General features: G+C 58.3%; 2 protein-coding genes across 2 annotated transcripts in view; one reads left to right on the forward strand and one right to left on the reverse strand.

Annotated features, from left to right (window-relative positions):
- The first annotated feature begins 1247 nt into the window (after positions 1–1247).
- Positions 1248–18548, forward strand: ETNK2 (ethanolamine kinase 2). Its single transcript, XM_058039718.1, has 8 exons — positions 1248–1460; positions 7322–7581; positions 8752–8889; positions 11191–11333; positions 13148–13231; positions 14995–15164; positions 15717–15790; positions 17135–18548. The coding sequence occupies exons 1-8, from the start codon at positions 1248–1250 to the stop codon at positions 17205–17207; spliced, it is 1155 nt and encodes a 384-aa protein (XP_057895701.1). The 3' UTR covers positions 17208–18548.
- A 1917-nt stretch (positions 18549–20465) lies between these two features.
- SOX13 (SRY-box transcription factor 13) overlaps positions 20466–26153 on the reverse strand; it is a 29559-nt gene continuing 23871 nt past the window's right edge. Inside the window, exons 6-14 of the mRNA XM_058039595.1 lie at positions 26084–26152; positions 25878–25992; positions 25509–25591; positions 24376–24535; positions 22980–23089; positions 22787–22883; positions 22562–22705; positions 21435–21651; positions 20466–20822 (exon numbers count right to left, since the gene is read on the reverse strand). Of these exons, the coding sequence (XP_057895578.1) occupies positions 20549–20822; positions 21435–21651; positions 22562–22705; positions 22787–22883; positions 22980–23089; positions 24376–24535; positions 25509–25591; positions 25878–25992; positions 26084–26152 (1269 nt within the window). The 3' untranslated portion in view covers positions 20466–20548. The remainder of the gene's footprint in view (positions 20823–21434; positions 21652–22561; positions 22706–22786; positions 22884–22979; positions 23090–24375; positions 24536–25508; positions 25592–25877; positions 25993–26083; position 26153) is intronic.

Here is a 26153-nt window from a genome sequence, read left to right on the forward strand (position 1 = left end):
TTTTTTTTCTCCAGGTCTCCGGGGTGAGCTGGGCTGGTTTCAGGCACGGCCAGCTGGAGGGGGGCACTCTGCGGGGCCGCTCTTATTTCCTCCCATAACGAAGCCGCGTCCGGCAGCTGCGGGGGCTCTGCCAGCGGGAAAATCCCGCTCTGTCCTCGCCCCCAAAACCTCTTCCCGCTCCAGCTGTGAATCCCTACGGAAGCCAGCGAGAGGAGGGTGCAATGGGAGAGGTTATCCCGAGCGGAGCCTGGGGGCTGGAGCGCATCCCGTGCGTGGCTCCTCATCCTTTGTCACCCCAAAGGAGGGAGGGGGGCAGCGCGGAGCCCCCCGGGATGGCGGAGGGGTTCAGCTGATGGATGGGGTGCATTGGGGTGCCGGTGCCGGTGCGGATCCTCTGGGGCGGCTTTGGGAATGGATGGGGGAGGCACCGGCAGCAGGTGCGGAGGGGGGGTCTCGGTGCGGGGCGGCTGCCGGGGGTGGCTGAGAGGCTCCGGGAATGGGTGGGGGAGGCACCGACAGCAGCTGCGGCACAGCTGGGCCTGCTCCTGGTTCCGGTACCGGCCGGGCGGGTCCTGCTCCCGGTTCCGGTACCGGCCGGGCGGGGCTCCCAAGACGCCGTGGATGTGATGCCCCATCCCGGTGCGGATCCTCTGCCCGGGATGCGGTCCCGGTCGGGCGCTGGGGTCGCGGTGCGGGTGGGATGCCGGTCCGCTGATCCCGGTGAGGGCGGGGCGCGGGTCCCGGTGCGGGTCCGCTAATGCCGGTGCGGATCGGGTGCGGGTGCGGCGCCCCGGTCCCGGCCTGCCAGGGATGCCGGTCCCGGCCGGATGCGAGTCTCCGCCCGCGGTCCCGGTAGGATGCGGATCCCCTGTCCCCGGTGCCGGTAGGATGCGGTTCCCTGCCCCCGGTGCCGGTAGGATGCGGATCCCTGCCCCCGGTGCCGGTACCGGTAGGATGCGGATCCCCCGGTGGCGGTAGGATGCAGGTCCCCTCTCCGGGATGCCGGTGCCGGTAGGATGCGGATCCCCTCTCCGGGGTGCCGGTGCCGGTAGGATGCAGGTCCCTGCCCCCGGTGCCGGTGCCGGTAGGATGCGGATCCCCCGGTGCCGGTAGGATGCGGATCCCCCGGTGCCGGTGGCGGTGCGGGCGCTGCCGGGGAGGCGGGCGGGAGGCGGGCCGGTGACTCATGGCTTCCCACCGGCGGCGGCTCCTCCCCGCGGCCGCCGGCCCCGCGCAGCCCCCGGCACATGGGCCGCGGCTCCGGCAGCGCGGAGCTGGCCATGGCCGCACCGCCCGCCCGCTGCCCCGACTGCCCGCGGCCGGAGCGGGGGGGCGGCGGCGCGACCCCCGCCGTGCCACACCTCGCCATTGCGGTGGACGAGGGGGACGTGCTGCCCGGGGCGCTGCGGATCGTGCGGCGCCTCAGACCCGCCTGGGACCCGGCCACGGTGAAGACCAAGGTACGGCGGGGAGCCAGAGGCGGCACACCGAGAACCGGCGGCCGCTTTCACCGGGGATCGCTCGGTGGGGCTGCGGAGCCCGGCTGGGGGGCGGCTGTGGGGTTATAGGGTCTGTCTGAGCGCGGTGCTCATCCCAAAGGGGAGTGCGGGCAGCTCCAGGGCTCTGAGGGGCTCAGCCTGGGCGCTATGGGGTCTGTTCTAGGGGGGTTATGGGGCTCAGCCTGGGCGCTATGGGGTCTGTCCTAGGGGGCTGTGGGGCTCAGCCTGGGCGCTATGGGGTCTGTCCCAGTGGGGCTGTGGGGCTCAGCCTGGGCGCTGTGGGGTCTGTCCTAGCAGGGTTGAGGGGCTCAGCCTGGGGGCTGCAGGGGCACTGTGGGGTTTAACCCGGAGGGCTCCCGGATCTGTTCGAGGGGGAATGTGGGCTCACCCAAGGGGTTTTCTCTTGGGTGCTGTGGGGTTCACCATGGGGGGCTGTAGGACCTGCCCCAGAGGATGTGACACCCCGTACCCCCACCCCTGAGTCTCCCCTCTGCACCCAGAGAATAACCGGGGGTTCATCAGCTGTGCAAAGGCATGGCACCCCCATTGCACCCCCCCCCCACGAGGTTTAGGGACCCCCTGGGTTGTCACCGAGCGGTGGCTGTGGCTACATAAGCGTCCCCAGGCCGCTCCCGGGAGCCGCTCTTGTTTGGGAGATTTGTTGGTTCCCACATTTCCCGGGCTGCGTGGGCTGAGCCCCGCTTCGGGTGGGAGCTGGACACCAGTCCGGGACAGGGCTCGGCTGTGCGGGGCTGCCAGGGCTGTGCTGGCGTGGGAATCGCTGGGGTGACACAGGCTGGTGGCGCCGGTGCCCTCGGCTGTGCCCTGGCGCTGGGCACCGGAGCGTGCAGGGGCTGGCACTGCGTGCCCTTAAACCTCTGCACGTGAGGCAGCGTCCCCTCGGAAGGCGCACGCTTCCCGTCATTAAAAATGTATTAATAGCCAAGTGTAATGAAATCCAAGAAGCTGCAGGAAAAGCCGTCTGAAAGGGCAGATGGCAGCGGGCAGGAAGCTGGGAGTTGGAGTTTGCCGGGGCAGGAAATGTCTCGCTCTGCTCGCAGAGCTCCGTGGTTGTGGAGGGACCCCGGCGCTGCGGTACCCAGGCTCCGCAGGGGTCAGTGTTCCACACCAGCTCGGGTGCGCGGGAGTGTTTTTAATTTAAAAAAGAAGAAAGAAAAACACTCAGGAGTTGAGGGAAAACCCTCCCGTTGCGTTTCCCTCCTCCCGCGTTTCCCCTCACTCGGGATGGGATGGAGCGGGCCGGGGGCCTCAGCTGGTTCCCATTAGCGATCCCATTCCCGGTGCCCTGGAGCGCTGCCCCGTTCCCAGCGCCTCGCAGGGCTGTACCAGGCTGTGCCGGTGGCTCGGGAAAATCTCCCGGGGCTCAGGAAGGATCTGGGAGCTCGGGCTGCCCTGCTGTGAGCTCCTGGTTGTGCTCGCTTCCCAGAGCTCCTGCTCCTCATCCCTGAGGAGTGTCCGTGAGGCTGAGTCAGGCCCCACGCTCCCAGGGAAGCACAAACTCCTCTGTCCGTCCATCCATCCATGGATTCCATTCATCCATCCATGGATTCTATCCATCATCCATCCATCTCTCCATCCATGGATTCCATCCCTCCATCCATCCATCCATCCATGGATTCCATTCATCCATCCATGGATTCTATCCATCATCCATCCATCCACCATCCATCCATCTCTCCATCCATGGATTCCATCCATCCATCCATGGATTCCATCCCTCCATCCATCCCTTCATCCATCCATGGATTCCATCCATCCATCCATGGATTCCATCCATTCATCCATCCATGAATTCCATCCATCCATCCATCCATCCATCCATCCATGGATTCTGTCCATGGCTTCCATCCATCCCTCCATCCATGGATTCCATCCCTCCATCCATTCATCCATCCATGAATTCCATCCATCCATCCATCCATCCATCCATCCATCCATCCATCCATCCATCCATCCCTCCATCCATCCCTCCATCCATCATCTATCCATCCGTCCATCCATCCATCCCTCCATCCATCCATCCCTCCATCCATCATCCATCCATCCATCCATCCATCCATCCATCCATCCATCCGTCCATCCGTCCATCCATCCATCCGTCCATCCATCCCTTAACCAGAGATAACAGTGGCAGCACCGCGGAGCCAAAGCTGTGTGAGGTTGCCCTGCAGGGTTGGATGTTTTTAGCCCAGATTTGCCCACAAGCTGCCCTGCTGGTGGCCAGCCCGGGCTGGGGGAGCTGAGGGAGCAGCACGGGGATGTTTTGGGAATGCTGAGGGATTCTCCCGGCAGGTGCAGCACCAGCAGTCGGATTTTGCTGCCTCACCCCAGCGCTTTGGCACGGCACTCGCTTTGCGTTTAATCCCTGCAAAGTTCACGGAGTGTCGCTCCTCCCCCTGTCCCTGCTGCCACCCGGCTGCGGGAGGGAAGGATTTGGGGTGGCTGCAGCCTGGATCCACAGGGAGCAGCACCCAGACAGCCACTGCCACCCTTGGGAGCCACCCCCAAACCCAGCGAGTTCCTGCAGGTCACCCAGAGCCACGTGGCATCTCCAGAGTCTGTGGCCTGGAATGCAGGGGGGATAAGGCTCAATAATCCCATTAAACCCGCTGGAAAGGGCTGCCCGGGCTGTGGGGCAGCAAAACAAAGCAGCGCCGAGGATTTCACTCCGTGTGGAGCCGCTCACCTGCGGCTGACCCACATGTGGCCCGTGGTGACACCTGCACGGACAGGATGTGACACCTCTGCTGCCTGAGTTTCCAACCTCTGGGGCCTGGCAGGACAAGAGGAGGAAAGAGCTGAGCCCCAGGGTGAACCCAGATTATCAGCTCGGGGAAAAGCAGCTTGAGAAGGCTCTGCTGCAGCTGAGGGGCAGCAACCCTGAGGATGGGGCAGCAACCTCGCCCTGCTCACCCCAAATCCAGCTGTGGAATGGGGGTGTCAGCCCTGTCTGGCTTGGAGGGTTCTCATTCCAGTGCCTGGAGTCTCCCCTGGGAGGCTGCTGGGGAGCCCTATATATAGGAACCCTATAGGGGAGCGTGGGTTGCTGAGTGGGATGTCTAAAATTATCCGTCCCATCCCTGAGCTGCACGGCTGCCGGAGCAGGAGCCCTAAACCCCCTCCTGCTCCAGCTCCTCCACCCCACAGGAGTGAGGGAATCGTTCCCATGGGGAGCCACAGCACCCCAGAGTGCCCAGTTTGGAGCTGGCACTCCGGGGGGCAATGGGACAGGTGTTTCTTGTGGGGTGACAGAGCCCCAAATCCTCTCAGTGCCCCAAAGGTGCTGAAATCCCAGTGGGATGACGGAATCATTTCTAGGGGAGGCACGGATTGCCCAGCTTGGAGCTGAACATCCCATGGTGTGGGGGGCAGTGGGGCAGGGAATTCCTGTGGGGTGGCAGAGCCCTAAAGCCCCTCAGTGCCCCGGAAATGCCCAAAGTCCCAGCAGGATGAGGGAATCATTCCCAGGGGGAGCTGGCACAGGGACAATGGGACAGGGATTTCCTGTGGGGTGAAACATCCCCAAACCCCCTCAGTGCCCTGGAAGTGCCCAAAATCCCAGCGGGATGAGGGAATCGTTCCCAGGGGAATCTCTGGAGCCGGCACAGGGACAATGGGACAGGGAATTCCTGTGGGGTGACAAAGCCCTAAACCCCCTCAATGCCCTGGAAGTGCCCAAAATCCCAGCGGGATCAGGGAATCGTTCCCATGGGGACCTGGAGCACCCCGGAGTTCCCAGCTTGGAGCTGACATGGGGGTGATTTCCTATGGGGTGACACGTCCCTAAATCCCCTCGGTGCCCCAAAGGTTCCCAAAATCTTGGCAGGATGAAGGAATTCTGCCCAGGCAGAGCCGCAGCACCCCAAAACTGGCACAAGGACAATAAGACAGGGGTTTCTTGTGGGGTGGCACAGCCCCAAACCCCCTCAATGCCCTGGAAGTGCCCAAAATCCCAGTGGGATGAGGAAATCATTCCCAGGGGGAGCTGCAGCACCCTGGAGTGCCCAGCATGGAGCTGGCATGGGGAACAATGGGGGTGATTTCCCATGGAGTGACAGGTCCCTAAATCCCCTCAGTGCCTCAGAGATGCCCAAAATCCCAGCGGGATGAAGGAATCCTGCCCAGGCAGAGCCGCAGCACCCCAAAACCGGCATGGAGAAAACGGAGCAGGGATTTTCTGTAGGGTGACAGGTCCCTAAATCCCCCTCGGGTGCCCCGGAGGTGCCCAAAATCCCGGCGGGATGGGGCTCGGAGCCCGGCTCGGAGCGGCAGCAGCCCCGGCATGTGCGCGGGCAGGCGGCCAAGGCGCAGCTCGGGGAGAACAAAACTCCCTTTCCATCTGCGAGGAGCCATCAGCGCGGTGACACGAGATGTCCCCAGCAGCGACATCCCCGCCTATCAGCGCCCCGGCCCGCGGGGAGGGCCGGAGGAGGGCACGGGGGGTGGTGTTTGCCCCGGCCTTGTTTTCAGCCTCGTTGGGTGGTTTATTTATTTATTAGGTGTTTTTGTTTTTTTTTTTTTAATTTCGTGCCAATTGACGCTGATTTTTCTCCTCCCCCCCGGGGCTGCTCCCGTGCCAAGCGTGCTGGTGGCACATCTGGCCTGAGCTGTTCCTGAGATATCCCTGAGCCGTTCCAGGTGAAAAACAACAGGATTTTCACCCAAACCACCACGTCTGCCTGCAGACCTGTTCCTGAGCTGTTCCTGAGCTGTTCTAAGTGAAATTAGCAGGATTTTTACCCAAACCACCACCTCTCCATGCAGACCTGTTCCTGAGCTGTTCCTGAGCTGTTCTAAGTGAAATTAGCAGGATTTTTTACCCAAACCACCACCTCTGCATTCAGAGCTGTTCCTGAGCTGTTCCTGAGCTGTTCTAAGTGAAATTAGCAGGATTTTCACCCAAACCACCACCTCTCCATGCAGACCTGTTCCTGAGCTGTTCTAGGTGAAATTAGTAAGATTTTCATCCAAACCACCCCTTCTGCCTGCAGAGCTGTTCCTGAGATATCCCTGAGCTGTTCTAGGTGGATTAGCAGGATTTCCACCCAAATTAGCAGGATTTCCACCCAAACCACCCCTTCTGCCTGCAGAGGTGTTCCTGAGCTGTTCCAGGTGAAAAATAACAGGATTTTTACCCAAACTGCCACCTCTGCCTGCAGAGCTCTTCCTGAGCTCTTCCTGAGCTGTTCCAGGTGAAAAATAACAGGATTTCCACCCAAACCACCCCTTCTGCATGCAGAGGTGTTCCTGAGATATCCCTGAACTGTTCTAGGTGAAAAATGGCAGGATTTCCACCTAAACCACCCCTTCTGCCTGCAGAACTGTTTCTGAGATATCCCTGAGCTGTTCTAGGTGAAAAATAACAGGATTTCCACCCAAACTACCCCTTCTGCATGCAGAGCTGTTCCTGAGATATCCCTGAGCTGTTCTAGGTGAAATTAGCAGGATTTCCACCCAAACCACCCGTTCTGCCTGCAGAGGTGTTCCTGAGCTGTTCCAGGTGAAAAATAACAGGATTTCCACCCAAACCACCCCTTCTGCCTGCAGAGGTGTTCCCGAGCCATTCCAGGTGAAAAATGAGAGAATTTTCACCTTCTACCAGCAGAACCCTGAGCCTCAGCCCTCCCCAACTCATCTCGCTCCCCCAGGAGCTTTCCCGGCTGTTCTGCCTCGCTCCTTTTCCTCATTTTTTGCCGTTCCCACGAGGTTTTCCCACCTCGTGGGTGGGAAGCAGACATGGGGGTTGCCCTATTCCCAGCCTCACCCAGGTGTCACCCCCGGCTGTGTCTGTCCCCACGCAGCTCTTCACCGACGGCATCACCAACAAGCTGGTGGCCTGCTACACGGACGAGGGCATGGGGGACGCGCTGCTGGTGCGGGTGTACGGCAGGAAAACCGAGCTGCTGGTGGACAGGGAGACGGAGCTGAGGAACTTCCAGGTGCTGCGAGCCCACGGATGCGCCCCCGACCTCTACTGCGCCTTCCAGAACGGGCTCTGCTACCAATTCCTGCCGGGAATCGCGCTGGGACCGGACCATGTGAGGGATCCTCACGTCTTCAGGTGGGTGGGACATCCTTGGGGGGATCTGGGGGTTCTCCCTTATTGTTTTCCCCCCAATTTTCTGGGGGTTTGTTCTGTGTTTGCAGCTCTGGCCTGGCTGCCGTGGGCGGGGGGCACTGGTGTGCCCAGTGCTGGGGTAAATGGGGGTCACGGGGTGAATGGGTGGAACTGCAGACAGAGGTGTCAAAATGACCAAATTTCTGATTTTTAGCAGGTTTTGGTGAAGCCAAAATCCTGATTCCAACTTTCCTGGGAAGCTGGAATTATGATTTCCTGGGAAGGTGGAATTAAGGTTTCCTAGGAAGGTGGAATTAAGGTTTCCTGGGAAAGTGTAATTTAGATTTTCTGGGAAGCTGAAATTAAGGTTTCCTGAGAAGCTGGAATTAAGGTTTCCTGGGGAATTGGAATTAAAGTTTCCTGGGAAGATGGAATTAAGTTTTTTCTGGGAAACTGGAATTAAGGTTCTCTGGGAATCTGGAATTAAGGTTTCCTAGGAAGCTGGAAATAAAGTTTCCCAGGAAGTTGGAATTAAGATTTTCTGGGAAGCTGAAATTAAGGTTTCCTGGGAAGCTGGAATTAAGATTTCCCAAGAATCTGGAATTAAGGTTCTCTGAGAAGCTGGAATTAAAGTTTCCCAGGAAGCTGGAATTAAGGTTTCTTGGGAATCTGGAATTAAATTTTCCTGGGAATCTGGAATTAAGTTTTCCTAGGAAGTTGGAATTAAAGTTTCCTGGGAAACTGTAATTTAAATTTTCTAGGAAGCTGGAATTAAAGTTTCCTAGGAAGCTGGAATTAAAGTTTCCTGGGAAGCTGGAATTAAAATTTCCTGAGAAGCTGGAATTAAGGTTTCCTGGGAAGTTGAAATTAAGGTTTCCCAGGAATCTGGAATTAAGGCTTCCTAGGAAGTTGGAATTAAAGTTTCCTGGGAATTTGGAATTCCTCAGGAAGCAGAGTTTAGGGCTGAATTTACCCTGAAAATGACAACTCTGAAATGCTCCAGAGGCCGATCCCTGACCTGGAATGAGGGCTCACCTGTGCCAACCCTGCGTTTTAAGCAGGATTTTCAGGGAACCCCCTGAAGGCACCCCCAAATCTCTTCGGGGGGATTTTGCAGGGGGCATTTTGAGGATTCGGGGTCACCCCTCACCCTTCCCCTGTGCCCCATGCCAGGCTGGTGGCGCGGGAGATGGCCCGAGTCCACGCCATCCACGCCAACGGGAGCCTCCCCAGGCCCATCCTGTGGCAGAAGATGCACAAATACCTCAGCCTGGTGAAGACAGAGCTCAGCCCAAAGGTATCCAACGCCAGGTAAAGGCAGAGGGATCCCACAGAGCCAGGCTCTGCCTCGGGCACCCCCTGCCCACCCTCTGGGGCCGAGGTTCCCAGGTAAAGCCTCTGCGGGGATTTAGGGCTGGATTTGGGGTTGGATTCCTCTCAGAGCCGCTGGAGCAGCTCCAGCCCCTTCTTGCTGCTGGTTTGGGTGGGATTTGAGCTTTTTTGGAGCTCTGGATGTGTCCGTGCAAGATCCAGATGGACACACAGCCTCCCATTGCTGGAACGATCCTCCTCCTCCTCCCTGGAGAACAAACCTGAGTTCAATCCCTGCTGAGCTGCCAATTAACTCTAAAAATTAAACCACACAATTCCCACTTCCAGCCACCCCACCCCGCTTTTTGGGGCGGCCGTTTTGGCCAGGCAGGTGAGAACTGGGGTGTCTGGGAAGGATTTGGGCAGCCCCAAGAGGAGCAGGAGGTGAACGAACCCCTGGGCAGGGCAATGATTAACCCACGTCAGGAACCAGCCGGGCTTTTCTCAGCACCCGCCGGGCCACGGGCAGACTTTACCCACCCTGCGCCTTCCTCGAGGCCAATTAGGCAATCATTAACGAGCTCTCTTCTTGGAACCTCTCCTGAGGTTACCAGAGTCCAAAACAACCCCGCGTGCTCGGGGAGCCAGCTCTGGGTGGGTTTGGGGAGTGGGCGCGGGGGTTTTGGGGATAAGGGATGCGCTGAGGATGAGGGGGGGTGGGTGGCTGGGTGCCAAACCTGGTGCCCTCCCCAAAAAGGGCCTGGTTAGCGCCTCTCTGTGTCATTCGTGGGGTCGTTTGTAAGGCAAGAGAGGGAAATTCTGCCTCTGAGCCCCCAGGGAAGCAGTGGAAGTCAGGCTGGGAAAATTTTGCTGCTGTGACCCCCAGGGAGGTGCTGGAAGTTGGGGAAATTCTGCCCCTGAGCCCCAAGGGAAACTTTGGAAGTCAGGGAAGAGCAATTCTGCCTCTGAGCCCCAAGGAAACTCTGAAATTTGGGGAAATTCTGTCCCTGAGCCGTCAGGGAAATGCTGGAAGTCAGACAAACTCAGTTCTGCCCCTGAGCCCCAAGGGAAGTGCTGGAAGTTGGGGAAATTCTGGAAGTGGGGAAATTCTGCCCTTGGGCCTCCAGGGAAGCTCTGGAAACTGGGGAAACGCCACCCCTGAGCCCCAGAGTGGCTTCCCCAAGAGCAGCAGCGATGCCACCCTGTCCCTTTTGTCCCCTTCCCCGAGAGCATCAGCGATGCCACCCTGTCACTTTTGTCCCCCCGAGGGCAGCAGCGATGCCACCCTGCCCCTTTTGTCCCCCCAAGAGCATCAACGATGCCACCCTGTCCCTTTTGTCCCCCATGAGAGCATCAGCGATGCCACCCTGTCCCTTTTGTCCCCCATGAGAGCAGCAGCGATGCCACCCTGACCCTTTTGTCCCCCCAAGAGCATCAGCGATGCCACCCTGACCCTTTTGTCCCCCCAAGGGCAGCAGCGATGCCACCCTGACCCTTTTGTCCCCCCAAGAGCATCAGCGATGCCACCCTGTCCCTTTTGTCCCCCCGAGGGCAGCAGCGATGCCACCCTGACCCTTTTGTCCCCCATGAGAGCATCAGCAATGCCACCCTGTCCCTTTTGTCCCCCATGAGAGCAGCAGCGATGCCACCCTGTCCCTTATGTCCCCCCAAGAGCAGCAGAGATGCCACTCTGACTCTTTTGTCCCCCATGAGAGCAGCAGCGATGCCACCCTGTCCCTTTTGTCCCCCCGAGGGCAGCAGCGATGCCACCCTGTCCCTTTTGTCCCTCACGAGAGCAGCAGTGATGCCACCCTGACCCTTTTGTCCCCCATGAGAGCATCAGCAATGCCACCCTGTCCCTTTTGTCCCCCACGAGAGCATCAGCAATGCCACCCTGACCCTTTTGTCCCCTTCCCCAAGGGCAGCAGCGATGCCACCCTGACCCTTTTGTCCCCCATGAGAGCATCAGCGATGCCACCCTGTCCCTTTTGTCCCCTTCCCCGAGAGCATCAGCGATGCCACCCTGACCCTTTTGTCCCCCCGAGAGCATCAGCGATGCCACCCTGTCCCTTTTGTCCCCCATGAGAGCATCAGCGATGCCACCCTGACCCTTTTGTCCCCCATGAGAGCATCAGCAATGCCACCCTGACCCTTTTGTTCCCCATGAGAGCATCAACGATGCCACCCTGTCCCTTTTGTCCCCCCAAGAGCAGCAGCAATGCCACCCTGACCCTTTTCTCCCCCATGAGAGCATCAGCAATGCCACCCTGTCCCTTGTGCCCCTTTTGTCCCCTCGGGCAGCCTCCCGCGGGACGTGCCCAGCCCCGAGGTGCTGGAGCAGGAGCTGGCATGGATGGAGCAGACGTTGTCGCCGCTCGGGTCCCCCGTGGTGCTGTGCCACAACGACCTCCTGTGCAAGAACATCATCCTAGACAGGACACGAGGTTGGTGTCACTGGGGTGTCACTGGGTGTCCCTGGGTGTGTCACTGGGGGTGTCACTGCGGGTGTCACTGGGGGTGTCACTGGGGGTGTCACTGGGGGTGTCCCTGGGGGTGTCCATGGGGGTGTCACTGGGGGTGTCACTGGGGGTGTCACTGGGGGTGTCACTGGGGTGTCACTGGGTGTCACTGGGGGTGTCACTGGGGGGGTCACTGGGTGTCACTGGGGTGTCACTGGGGGTGTCCATGGGGGTGTCACTGGGGGTGTCACTGGGTGTCACTGGGTGTGTCACTGGGGGTGTCCCTGGGGGTGTCACTGGGGATGTCCCTGGGGGTGTCGCTGGGGGTGTCACTGGGGGTGTCACTGGGTGTCACTGGGTGTCACTGCGGGTGTCACTGGGGATGTCACTGGGGGTGTCGCTGGGTGTCACTGGGGGTGTCCCTGGGGGTGTCACTGGGTGTCACTGGGGGTGTCCCTGGGGGTGTCACTGGGTGTCACTGGGGGTGTCACTGGGGGTGTCACTGTCAGCAGTCACAGGATGATCCTATCCAGGTGCTGTTATTGAAGAGCTCTGGGTGTCAGGGGTACAGACCCAAATCTGACTCTGACATGGGTTCAAGATGAACACATTTTTATACCCTTATCATTATATAGCTACATATTAATTATTAAATTTATATTTTTCGATTGTATGCATTGATTTCATCCAGGCATGGATTTTTGTAATTTCCATCAAACCCTCCCAAACATCGTTTCTCACGATTCTTGTTACAATTAAACAATAATTATATCTAATTACCAGTCAATCCTTGAATTTAACTATAATTATATCTAAATACCAATCAACCATTGCATTTAACAATCAGATCATTTCTCATATTTATATGGTAAATATGACCAATATTATAATATTTATAAATATAATGAACATAAATATAATAACTTTATAAATATGATAATATAATGAAAACATAATATAAATATATTTGTATTTACTTTAATATGATGTTATAATATTTATAAATATTATAATAAATATAAATATAATAAGTTTATAAATATGACAATATAATGAAAACGTAATATAAATATATTTGTATTTATTTTAATATGATGTTATAATATTTATAAATATTATAATAAATATAAATATAATAAGTTTATAAATATTATAACATAATGAAAATATACTATAAATATATTTGTATTTATTTTAATATGATGTTATAATATTTATAAACATTATAATAAACATAACTATAATAAGTTTATAAAGATGATAATATAATGAAAATATACTATAAATATATTTATATTTATTTAAATATGTTGTTATAATATCTATTAATATCATAATAGATATGAATAGAATAAATTTATAAATATGATAATGTACTGAAAATATAATATAAATGTATTTATATTTATTTAAATGTTATGTTGTAATATCTATAAATATTATAATATATAAATATAATACATTTATAAATGTGATGATATAATAAAATATAATGACAATATGGATATGTTTATATTATATTTATAAATATAATAATATATATTATCATATTTATAATGTATAATTTATCATATCATATAATCATTTCATTTATCATTTTAATTAAATTATTATATGGGTGCAGTTTCACATGATCCACTAAAACCCAACATTTTCCCAGGGCCTACCAGGCCCAACCTTTCTTTCCAACTGCCCTGAGTATCCCAGGGGACATTGATGATGATGATGACTTTGGAACCCTTTTATCCCCGTGCTGCCACCCCCTCTGTCCCCAGCCGTGACCGTTTTTGTCCCCGCAGAGCGCGTGCGCTTCATCGACTACGAGTACACAGGGTACAACTACCAGGCCTTCGACATCGGCAACCACTTCAACGAGTTCGCAGGTGGGGAGCGCCTGGGGGCCCCCAAAGTCCCCCCATCCCCGGCCCGGGGTGTCCCCATTGCTGGGATGGACAGGGAGTTATCCCCAGTGCCGTACTGGGAAATGGGGTGTCCCTGTCACTGGGAATTCCGTGTCCCATACTGGGAAATGGGGCGTTCCTATTACTGGGAATTCCCAGTCCCATACTGGGAAATGGGGTGTCCCTGTTACTGGGAATTCCATGTTCCATACTGGGAAATGGGGTGTCCCTGTTACTGGAATGGAGGAGGGAGTTATTCCCTGTCCCATACTGGGCAATGGGGCGTTCCTATTACTGGGAATTCCATGTCCCATACTGGGCAATGGGGCGTTCCTATTACTGGGAATTCCATGTCCCATACTGGGAAATGGGGTGTCCCTGTTACTGGAATGGAGGAGGGAGTTATTCCCAGTCCCATACTGGGAAATGGGGTGTTCCTAATACTGGGAATTCCATGTCCCATACTGGGAAGTGGGGCGTTCCTATTACTGGGAATTCCATGTCCCATACTGGGAAATTGAGTGTTCCTATCACTGGGAAATGGGGAGTTCCTGTTATTGGGATGGACGAGAGAGTTTTATCCCAGTCTCAGGATGGGAAATGGGGTCTCTTCATCCCTGGGGAACACCTGGGGGCCTCCAAAGTCCCCCCATCCCCGGCCCGAGGTGTCCCCATTGCTGGGATGGACAGGGAGTTATCCCCAGTGCCGTACTGGGAAATGGGGTGGTCCTGTCACTGGGAATTCCATGTCCCATACTGGGAAATTGAGTGTTCCTAATACTGGGAATTCCATGTCCCATACTGGGAAATGGGGTGTCCCTGTTACTGGAATGGAGGAGAGGGTTATTCCCAGACCCATACTGGGAAATGGGGTGTCCCTGTTACTGGGAATTCCCAGTCCCATACTGGGAAATGGGGTGTCCCTGTCACTGGGGGTGGAGAAGGGAGTTTTATTCCCAGTCCCATACTGGGAAATGGGGCGTTCCTATTACTGGGAATTCCCAGTCCCATACTGGGAGATGGGGTATCCCCTTTTACTGGGAATTCCATGTCTCATACTGGGAAATGGGGTGTCCCTGTTACTGTAATGGAGGAGGGAGTTATTCCCAGTCCCATACTGGGAAATGGGGTGTCCCTGTTACTGGGAATTCCATGTCCCATACTAGGAAATGGGGTGTCCCTGTCACTGAGAATTCCGTGTCCCGTACTGGGAAATGGGGCGTTCCTATTACTGGGAATTCCATGTCCCATACTGGGAAATGGGGTGTCCCTGTTACTGGGGGTGGAGAAGGGAGTTTTATTCCCAGTCCCATACTGAGAAATGGGGTGCCCCATCCCTGGGATGGACAGGGAGTTATCCCCAGTTCCATACTGGGAAATGGGGTGTCCCTGTTACTGGGAATTCCCAGTCCCATATTGGGAAATGGGGTGTCCCCATCACGAGGATGGAGGAGAGAGTTTTATCTCAGTCTTGGGGTGGGAAATGGGGTCTCCCCATCCCTGGGGATGGAGGAGGGAGCCACACCCCAAATCCTTCAGCGGGAAATGGGGCTGCCCATGGTCACAGCGGGGTCTCTGCTGCACTTGGGCACCCGAATGCCCCTGGGGTGCCAATCCTGGCTCCTCACCCCAAGGGCCAGCAGCTGACCCTGGGTTTGTGCCTGGCTGGGCTTGTGCTCTCCTCGCTTTACCATGGAGACCCCAATCCCTCCCTGTCCCCCCGTGTCCCCCCCGTGTCCCCCCAGGTGTGAAGGAGGTGGATTATGGCCTCTACCCCAGCAGGGAGACGCAGCTGCAGTGGCTGCACTCCTACCTGCAGGCCTACAAGGAGCTCACCCAGGGCCACCCAGGTGACAGCCAGGTGTCCCAGGAGGAGCTGGAGACCCTCTACGTGCAAGTGAACAAGTTCTCCTTGGTGAGTGAGGAGGAGGAAGGAGCCATCCTCCTCGTGTGAAAACACGACCCAGGGGATTTGGGAGTGAGGGAGTTCTCCTCTGCTCTCGTCCTTCCAGCTGGTGCCAGCTTGAGGGCTTGGGGACATTGGGGACAGGCTGTGCCAAAGGGCCTGGCAGTGCCTCAGGGACGCCGAGCCCCTGGGCAAGGTCACGGGGTGTGTTGAGGACAGCTGTGCCCGACAGGGTGGCCTTGGGCAGCCCTTCAGAGGGGTCAGGCACGGCTGGAGTGAGGAAATCCTCTTTGCTGACTGCTAGGGGCGGTTCCAGCCGATTTTCTGGAAATTTCGGGTGAAATATTCTCTGTTTTCCCAGGAGGGCAGCACAGGGGTGGCATGCCATGTTCAGCACCCTCCCTCTGCCATCTCTCGCTCCAGCTCCAGCCAGGAGCAGCCTCTGGAGCCACAAAAACCCCATGTGGGTCCATGTGCTGTCCTTGTCACAGCCCTGGGGATTGGGGCACGGCGGTTTCTGTCCCCGTGGCTGTCCCCTGACCCTTGCTCTGTCCCTTGCAGGCGTCCCATTTCTTCTGGGCCTGCTGGGGGCTGATCCAGGATAAATATTCCACCATAGACTTTAATTTCTTACGGTGAGCGCGCACGGGCTGCCCCCAGGGAAACGGGCGGAGAGGGAGGAGCCCGGGGAGGGTCCTGGGGAGGATCCCTGGGGAGGATCTCGGCAATTCCTGGGGAGAATCCCGGCGATCCCTGGGGAGGATCCTGGGGAGGATCTTGGCAATTCCTGGGGAGAATCCTGGCAATCCCTGGGGAGGATCCTGGGGAGGATCCCAGGGAAGATCCTGGGGAAGATCCCAATGGTGTCTGGGGAGGATCCCAGCAGTTCCTGGGGAGGATCCCGGGGAAGATGCCAGGGAAGATCCTGGTGGTCCCTGGGGAGGATCCCAGGGAGGGTCCTGTCTTTTCCTGGGGAAGATCTCAGCTGTCTGTGGAGAGGATCCTGGGGAAGATCCCAATGGTGTCTGGGGAGGATCCTTGGGAGAATCCCAGTGGTCCCTGGGAAGAATCTCAGGGAGGATCCCAGGGAAGATCCCAAGGATCTTGGGGAGGATCCTGGTAGTCCCTGGGGAGGATCCTGGGGAAGATCCTGGTAATCCTTGGGGAGGATCCTGGGGAAGATCCCGATGGTTTCTGGGGAGGATCCTTGGGAGAATCCCAGTGGTCCCTGGGGAGAACCTCGGGGAGGATCCCAGGGAAGATCCTGGTGGTCCCTGGGGAGGATCCCAGGGAGAATCCTGGCTTTTCCTGGGGAAGAACTCAGCTGTCCATGGAGAGGATCCTGGGGAAGATCCCAATGGTGTCTGGGGAGGATCCTTGGGAGAATCCCAGTGGTCCCTGGGGAGGATCCTGGGGAAGATCCTGGTAATCCCTGGGGAGGATCCCAGGGAGGATCCTGGCAGTCCCCAGGGAGGATCCTGGTGGTCCCTGGGGAAGATCCCAAGGAGGATCCCAGGGAAGATCCTGGTAATCCATGGGAAGGATCCTGGGGAAGATCCCAATGGTGTCTGAGGAGGATCCTTGGGAGGATCCCAGTGGTCCCTGGGGAGAATCCTGGGGAGGATCCCAGACAAGATCCTGGTAATCCCTGGGGAGGATCCCAGGGAAGATCCTGGAGGTCCCTGGGGAGGATTCTGGTGGTCTCTGGGGAAGATCCCAGTGAGGATCTCAGGGAAGATCCTGGTAATCCCTGGGGAGGATCCTGGGGAAGATCCCAAGGATCCTGGAGGTCCCTGGGGAGGATCCTGGGGAAGATCCTGGAGGTCCCTGGGGAGGATCCTGGGGAGGATCCTGGGGAAGATCCCGATGGTGCCTGGGGAGGATCCTGGGGAAGATCCCGATGGTGCCTGGGGAGGATCCTGGCTGTCCCAGAACACACGAGTGTCTCATAGCCACCCCTCCTCTCTCTCTCTTTGCAGATATGCAAAGTTGAGGTTCAAACAGTACTTCAAGATGAAGCCGGTGGTCACAGCCCTGCAGCTCCCCAAGTAGGGGCACCCTGAGCTCTCCTGTCCTGGCCGTGCCCTCGCGCCCCCTTCACCCCTTTGCCCAGGGGGACACGAGGAGCCCTGCCCGGCCACCCCCGTGCCAGGAGAGCCTGGCCACCCCCAAGAGTGGACCACGAGATGCTGGAGAGGACCAGGGCCCTGGCGAGGCCCCAGCCCATGCCAGGACGCCTCACCACCGCCTTAACGCCGAGCCCCGCTCGGCCCCGGTGCCCGGCAGGTCCGTGCCCGCTGGCACTGCTGCTGCTGCCTGGCACTGCCCCTTCCCCTGCTCTGGCCCTGAGGGGGACACGGGGTCACCCCAGAGCTGCCCCGCTTTGGTCACTTTGGCTGTCCCCTCCTGCCCTGATGGGTGCCACCCCCAAAGCAGCGCTGTCCCAGGTCCCTGCTGGCCCCAGGGACAGGACCTTTGTCCCTTTGGGGTGGCAGCTGCTGGCAAAGGGGCAGTGCCAGCCGTGAGCCCCTGGCACCAGTGGGGTGCTGCTGGTGGGCACTGGGTGTCCCCACAGCTGCCCCTGCCTGTCCCCACTGTCCCCTTGGCTTGGTGGCTTCCCCCCTACCCTCATCTCTGCCTTCAGGGTCTTCTGGGGACATCCAGGGGGGTCTGTCCTGCCTGTCCCCACCCATCCAGCTCCTGGCAGCAATCAGGGCCCTGTGCCACCCCTGGCTGTGGGGACAAGGTGACAGTCCCTTCTCTGGGCACAGGGATGTCCCCCAGGGCCCTGTGCCACCCCTGGCTTTGGGGACAAGGTGACAGTCCCTTCTCTGGGCACAGGGATGTCCCCCAGGGCCCTATGCCACCCCTGGCTGTGGGGACAAGGTGACTGTCCCTTCTCTGGGCACAGGGATGTTCCCCAGGGCCCTGTGCCACCCCTGGCTGTGGGGACAAGGTGACAGTCCCTTCTCTGGGCACAGGGATGTCCCCCAGGGCTGCTGGCACATCCGTGTTTGTTTCAGTGGTAGCTGCAATTTGGGGCTGGTGGATCTGGGGTTCTGGGGGTGCTCCGGTCCCTTCTGTGCCCCGAGATGTCCCCATCCAACCCAGGCCCCCCACTCTCTGCTCCAAAAAAAGTCACTTTTATTGTGCCAAGGGCCAGGGGGAGGAACGATTGTAAACAGGGATGTGAAATATACAGGTTAAGTTACTCGTCGTCTTATTAACAAAATAAAGCTCTATCTATATTTACAATCTTTTAAAAAACAGAACGAAACAAAACGACAAAATTAAAAAGAAAAAGAAATGGAAGAGAGACACAGGAAGAGCTGCAGCTGTGGGGAGGGGACACATCTGCTTCCACATCTGCAGCACAGCCTGGCCCAGCTCTGGAGCTGGGACCCCTCTCCATCCCCGGGGACCCCTCCCCATCCTCGGGGACCCCTCCCCATCCCTGGGGACCCCTCCCCATCCTCGGGGACCCCTCCCCATCCCCAGGGATCCCTGTCCCTCCCCAGGGAGTTGGGAATAAATAAAGCACTGACAAAGGGCAGGGAGCTGGGAGGGGCTGGCGGGATGTCCCCTGGGATAAAAGATGTCCCCACAACAGTGTCACTGTGGCAGTGTCCCCACGGCAGTGTCCCCAACACTGCAATGCTGGTGCTGCTGGGATTCGCATCCCCAGCCCGGCTTGGGGACAAGGGGACAGAGGGACAAGGGGACAGAGGGACAAGGGGACAGAGGCTGGTGCTCGCTTTGTGCAGCTTCGAGCCCAGGTGGCCACGGTGTCCCCAGCACAGTGACAATCCCTGCGGTGTCCCCAGCACTGTCACTGTCCCTGTGCTGTCCCAGGCTCGGGGCTGTGCCCGGCTCTGCCACACGGCGGTGCCGGAGCCCCGCGCACGGAGCGACAGCGGGGACACGGCCGGGGAGAGCGGCTGAGCGCGGGGGGACACGGCACACACAGCTGGGCACGGCACACACAGCTGGGCAATGCACACACAGCTGGGCATGGCACACACAGCTGGGCACGGCACACACACCTGGGCACGGCACACACAGCTGGGCACGCACAGCTGGGCACTGCTACACACCTGGGCATGGCACACACAGCTGGGCATGGCACACACAGCTGGGCACGGCACACCTGGGCATGGCACACACACCTGGGCACACACAGCTGGGCATGGCACACACACCTGGGCACTGCTACACACCTGGGTACACACACCTGGGCATGGCACACACACCTGGGCACTGCACAAACACACCTGGGCACTGCCACACAGAGGGACACTGCACTCACCCGGACATGGCACACACACACATAGGCACTGCCACACACCTGGACATGGCACACACACCTGGACACTCTGTATGCACAAAGGGACATGGCACACACACCTGGGCACTGCCACACACATGGACACCCCCAACTCTCACCTGGACACCTTGAACTCTCACCTGGACAGCCCTAACTCTCACTTGGGCACTGCCACACAAATGGACATGGCACACACTCCTGGACACCCTGAACTCTCACCCGGACACCGCCATGCCCAGCCACGTGCCAGCCCCCGGAGCAGGCTCTGACCACCCCAAGCTCATTTTTCTCATCATTCCTTTCCCTCACAGCCGTTCCCTCTCCCTCCCTCTCACCCCTCAGGGCTCAGGTGCAGCCCAGGCTGCAGTGCCAGGTGCCCGGGCACAGGTGGGCACGTCCCCCCCGAGGGAGGGCTGGCAGGGCAGGAACAGCCCCTGCTTTATTCCCAAAGTGGGCCAGAGCTGCCGGCAGCACAAAGAGCCCCGAGGAGCCCTTGGCTGGAGCCGGGGCCAGGCTGGAGCTAAAATTGGCTCGGTGGGAATTCGCTGGCAGGAGCCAAAGAGCGAGCGGGAAACGCGGAGGGGAGGTCACAGCAGGATAGAGGAGGGACCAGTGTGTCCCTGTCCTGTGTCCCTGTCCTGTGTCCCTGTCCTGTGTCTCCATCCCGTGTCCCTGTCCTGTGTCCCCATCCCATGTCCCTGTCCTGTGTCCCTGTCCCATGTCCCTGTCCTGTGTCCCCATCCTGTGTCCCCATCCCGTGCCCAGCAGTGCAGCAGGTGATGCTCTCTCACCCACAGGTGCTGCAGGGCTGGAGATGCTCTGGAGGTTCCCTGCAGCCCCAGAGCCTCAGGTCCCCTCAGGGGTGACATCGCAGCAGCCACAGCGTCACCAAATCTCCAGGCTCGCTGGCCTCGGCTCCACGTGCCACCAAAGCAAGGCCAAGTCCTTGCCACCCAAAATCCCAGGCAGGCAGCTCCCACCCTTCTACAGGTGGGCAGCTCTGCGTGGCACCACACCAGGACACAGCCAGAGGTGTCAGCCAGCCCTGCCACCGTCCCCCTGTGTCCCCTCAGTCCGTCAGCACCACCAGCTCGCCGTCGCTCTTGTCCTCGCCCTCCGAGTCCTCGTCCTCGCTGTAGCGGTACATGTCCCCCTCGGGCACCGAGTGCCCGTCGTCCCCGGCGTCGCCGTCCTTGAGGCTGCGGGTGTTGACGATGACGGGCATGGTGGGGTCCACGCCGCGGGGCAGGTAATGCTCCAGGAGGGGCGGGGGCAGCTGCACGCCCACCGGCCGCGGGTACAGCACGTCCGAGGAGCTGGGGGGCACCTGGCTGCCCTGCGGCCTGCGGGGCACGGGGTGGGTGTCAGAGGGGCAGGCAGGGCTCAGGGGGCTCCCCTTGGCCACCCTAAGGAGGGCATCTGTGCGGGGCAGGTGGGCACCAACCCCATGGGCACCAGGTGAGGCCCCACCCATGTCACCAGGTGAGCTCCAGCCCAGCACCACCTCTCTGAGCCCATGGGGTGGGGCACACAGGGTGTCCCTTATAAATTCCCCCTTATCAATCCTCCCTTACCAATTCCCATTACCAATCTGCCCTTATCAATCCCCTTTATCAATCCCCTTTTATCAATCCCCCCCTTATCAATCCCCCTTACTAATTCCCATTACCAATCACCCCTTATCAATCCCCCTTTACCAATTCCCCCTTATCAATTCCCTTTATCAGTCCCCCTTTACCAATCCCCATTACCAATCCATGTTATCAATCCACTTTATCAATTCCCCTTATCAATAACCCTATTAAGTAGCCCTGCCTGGTGTCCTGTTACCAGCTCCTCATCAATTCCCCCTTTACCAATCCCCCCTTATTAACCCCACTTATCAATTCCCCCTTACCAATCCCCCATTACCAACCCGTGTTACCTTTCCCCTTATCAATCCCCTTATCAATTACCCTATCAAGTAGCCCTGCCTGGCGTCCTGGCGCCGGTTCCTCATCAGCGCCTTGTACTCGCCCACGCGCAGCCGCTTGCCCTCCACGATGCAGGTGCGCTTGGGCCGCGGTTTGTATTTGTAGTCCGGGTACTTCTCCAGGTGCTGCCGGCTCAGCCGCGCCTGCTCCTCGTAGTAGGGCTGCTTCTCCTGGTTGGACATGGATTTCCAGCGGGATCCTGCACGGGGAAAGGAGGAGAGCGTCCTCACAGCCCGCCTGAGCGAGGAGACCAACGGTCCCAAGGTTGGTTAATTAACGATGTTAATTATTGGCGTTGCTTGTGGGAATGGCGCCTGGATTTACAGCGGTGCTGGTGGGGGCCGTTCTGCTGGAATATCGGGAACAACTTCCCTGAATTTCCCTGGGCATTTCCAGGGATTCGTCTTCTCATTCCCTAACCTTCCCTTGTGTATTCATCTGCTCATTCCCTGACCTTCTCCAGGCACCTCCAGGGATTCATCCCCTCATTCTCTGACCTTCTTCTCCTGGATTCATCCCCTCCCTCCAGGAAGATGCAGAGCACATCCCCTGTCCCAAGATCTTTTTCCAAACCCTTCAGGTGATGCAGAGGAGATCCCACACCAGGATCTTGTTCCCATCCCTCCAGGAGCTGCAGAGGAGATCCCCCACTCCCACATCTTGATCCCATCCCTCCAGATGATGCAGAGTGGGTGCCCTACCCCAGGATTTCATTCCCATCCCTCCAGAGGTGGCAGAGTGGATCCTGCCTCAGGATTTCATTCCCATCCCTCCATGGAGATGCAGAGTGGATCTCCCATTCCCAGATCTCATTCCCATCCCTCCAGGGGCTGCAGAGAAGATCATGCCCCGGGATCTCATTCCCATCTCTCCATGGAGATGCAGAGTGGATCCCCTGTTCCAGGACCTCATTCCCATCCCTCCAGGGGCTGCAGAGAAGATCATGCCCCGGGATCTCATTCCCATCCCTCCATGGAGATGCAGAGTGGATCTCCCATCCCAGATCTCATTCCCATCCCTCCATGGAGATGCAGAGTGGATCCCCTGTCCCAGGACCTCATTCCCATCCCTCCAGGGGCTGCAGAGGTGCTCCTGCCCCGGGATCTCACCCAGGATCTTGCTGATGCTGGAGTTGTGCATGTCTGGGAAGGCCTGCAGGATCTTCCTGCGCTCGTCCTTGGCCCACACCATGAAGGCGTTCATGGGCCGCTTGATGTGGTTGTTGTTCCTGGACTCCGGGAAGTGCCGGGAGCCTGCGGGGACACGCGGGATGAGGGCAGGAGCCACAGGACAGAGCCACCCCGGGGTCACCACCGTGCTCTGGCCACCCTCACCGTCCATCTCGCAGCTCAGCAGAGCCTCGTCCAGCCGGTGGCCGGGGGTCTCCTCCATCCGCTCCTTCACTGGGGAGGAGTCGATCCCGACGGGCTCCTGCGGGACAGAGGGGTCAGGAGCCAGCCCCAGCCTGGGGACAGCTGTGGCACTGGGGTGGCAGAGGGGACGGTGACCGCACGGAGTGACCCTCACCTTGCGGTAGGGGCTGCTCAGTGACCCCTCCATGGCGGCGCCGTGGCCGTGCAGCAGCTGCCGCGCGTCGTGGATGGCTTTGGTGATGGCATCGCCCTCTCCCAGGAATCCTGGCAGGACACGGGCACCCGTCAGTGCCAGTGGTCACCTCACTGACCACTCACAGCACCCACCCCCGCGGGTACTCATCAGTGCCAGTGGTCACTCTGCTGACCACTCACAGCACCCAGCCGTCAGTGCCAGTGGTCACCTCACTGACCACTCACAGCACCCAGCCGTCAGTGCCAGTGGTCACCTCACTGACCACTCACTGCACCCACCCCTGCAGGTACTCATCAGTGCCAGTGGCCACTCTGCTGACCACTCAATGCACTCCTAAGGGCACCCATCAGTGCCAGCGGTCACCCCATTGACCCCCAGCGTTCCCACCCCCACGGGCATCTGTCGGTGCCAGTGGTCACTCTGCTGACCACTCACAGCACCCACCCCCATGGGCAGCCATCAGTGCCAGTGGTCACTCTGCTGACCACTCAACCCACCCCTAAGGGCACCCATCAGTGCCATTGGTCACCTCACTGACCACTCACAATGCCCACCCTTACGGGCACCAACCAGTGCCAGTGGTCACTCTGCTGACCACTCAACCCACCCCGTGGGCACCCATAAGTGCCATTGGTCACCCCACTGACCACTCAACCCACCCCATGGGCACCCATCACTGCCATTGGTCACCCCACTGACCACTCAACCCACCCCTATGGGCACCTGTCAGTGGTCACTCTGCTGACCACTCAACCCACCCCTAAGGGCACCCATCAGTGCCATTGGTCACTCCACTGACCACTCACAGTGCCCACCCCTATGGGCACCCATCAGTGCCATTGGTCACCCCACTGACCACTCACAATGCCCACCCCTATGGGCACCCATCAGTGCCATTGGTCACCCCACTGACCACTCAACCCACCCTATGGGCACCTGTCAGTGGTTACTCTGCTGACCACTCAACCCACCCTGTGGGCACCCATCAGTGCCAGTGGTCACCCCACTGACCACTCACAATGCCCACCATTATGGGCACCAATCAGTGCCAGTGGTCACCCCACTGACCACTCAACCCACCCCTATGGGCACCAATCAGTGCCATTGGTCACCCCACTGACCACTCACAGTGTCCACCCTTACGGGCACCAATCAGTGCCAGTGGTCACTCTGCTGACCACTCAATCCACCCCCTGTCAGTGCCATTGGTCACCCCACTGACCACTCACAATGCCCACCCTTACGGGCACCCATCAGTGCCATTGGTCTCCCCACCCCACCGACCCCACCCTGCCCGTCCCAGCCGTGCCCTATCGGTGGCACAGGGTGACAGCGCTGTCCCTCGTGTCCCCACCCAGCGGGAGGTTGGAGGGGCTGCTCTGCAGCTCCCTGCTGGCCCCGTGGCTCGGCGGCAGCGCCTGGCAGCCGCTCATCTTCAAACTGGGAGAACTGGAGGCGCTGGGCAGCTCCGAGCCCTTGGGCTTGGCCGTCAGGTTCAGCGGCTGCGAGGTCTCCTGAGGAGGAGGAGGAGGGAGGGATGTGGGGTGAGGAGCTGCCCCCAGAGCCCCAGTGCAGAGTTTGGAGGGGTTTTGGGGGCTCTACCAGGATTTTGGGGGGTTTTTGGAGGTGTACCAGGGATTTTGGGGCTGTATCAGGGGTTTGGGAGCTGTACCAAGGCTTGGAGGGATTTCTGGGGCTGTACCAGGGTTTGGAGGGGTTTTGGGGGCTATACCAGGGTTTTTGGAGGTGTACCAGGGTTTTTGGGGTCTTTGGAGATCTACCAGGGTTTTTGGGGCTGTACCAGGGTTTGGAGGGGGTTTTTGGGGCTATACCAGGGTTTTTGGGGTCTTTGGAGATCTACCGGGGTTTTTGGGGCTGTACCAGGGTTTGGAGGGGTTTTGAGGGCTGTACCAGGGTTTTTGGAGGTGTACCAGGGTTTTTGGGGTCTTTGGAGATCTACCAGGGTTTTTGGGGCTGTACCAGGGTTTGGAGGGGGTTTTTGGGACTGTATGAGGGGTTGAAGGGGGGTTTTGAGGCGGTACCAGGGTTTGGAGGGGTTTTGGGGGCTATACCAGGGTTTGGAGGGGTTTTTGGGGGCTGTACCAGGATTTTGGGGACCGTACCAGGGGTTGAAGGGGATTTTGGGGCTGTACCAGCAGTTTAAGGGGAGGTTTGGGGCTGTACCAGGGTTTTTGGGGGGGCCGTACCAGGGTTTGGGGGGCTGTCCCAGGGTTTTGGGACTGTACCAAGGTTTGGGGAGCTGTAGCAGGGTTTTGGGGGGCTGGACCAGGTTTTTGGGGGGTTTTGGAGCTGTACTGGGGTTTGGGGGGCTGTACCAGGGGTTTTGGGGGCTGTAGAAGGGTTTTGAGGGGCTGCACCAGGGTTTTTTGGGTTATACCAGGGTTTGGGGGGCTGTACCAGGGTTTTTGGTGTTGTATCAGGGTTTTAGGGGGCTGTACCAGGGTTTTGGGGTTTCTGGGGCCGTACCTGCATCTGGAGGTGTCCCGGGCCCGCGGGTCTCTTGAGCGTGGCAGGAGGGGGGCTGTGCAGGAGCTGCACCGGGTAATCCACTGCGGGAACAGAGGGACAGAGCTTGGGGACAGCAGGGACAGAGCTGGGGGACAGCAGGGACATGGATGGGGGACAGCAGGGACACGGTGGGGGACAACAGGGACAGAGTTTGGGGACAGCAGGGACACGGCTGGGGACAGCAGGGACACGTTTGGGGGACAACAGGAACACGTTTGGGGGACAGCAGGGACAGAGCTTGGGGACAGCAGGGACACGTTTGGGGGACAGCAGGGACACGTTTGGGGGACAAGGCCACCCCGCAGGGCCGGGCCAGCCCCCACTCACCCGGTTTGCAGGGGATGGGCTGGATGGGCAGCGCCAGCTGGGACTCGGGGCTCACCGGCAGGGCCTGGTGGCCGGGGGTGAAGGCGGGGATCATCACGTAGGGCATGTTGACCTGCTGGAGGGGACACAGGGACACCAGATGGGCGCTGCAGGGCACAGCAGGACACGGCTGCGGTCACAGGGACAGAGGTGTCCCCTGCCTTTACCTGGATCTGCTGCTGGAGGAGGTTGATCTTGTGCTGCTGCTGGATGAGCTGCTGCTGCTGCTTGGCGATC

The sequence above is a fragment of the Melospiza georgiana genome, chromosome 23, assembly GCF_028018845.1.
Source record: "Melospiza georgiana isolate bMelGeo1 chromosome 23, bMelGeo1.pri, whole genome shotgun sequence".
Classification (NCBI taxonomy): domain Eukaryota; kingdom Metazoa; phylum Chordata; class Aves; order Passeriformes; family Passerellidae; genus Melospiza; species Melospiza georgiana.

Bases quoted from the DNA above. Each gene is read 5' to 3' on its own strand.
- ETNK2 (XM_058039718.1), top strand. From the start codon at position 1,248: ATGGGCCGCGGCTCCGGCAGCGCGGAGCTGGCCATGGCCGCACCGCCC. The intron at 15,165-15,716 runs GTGAGTGAGGAG...TGTCCCTTGCAG, and splicing joins AAGTGAACAAGTTCTCCTTG to GCGTCCCATTTCTTCTGGGC. The intron at 15,791-17,134 runs GTGAGCGCGCAC...CTCTCTTTGCAG, and splicing joins ATAGACTTTAATTTCTTACG to ATATGCAAAGTTGAGGTTCA.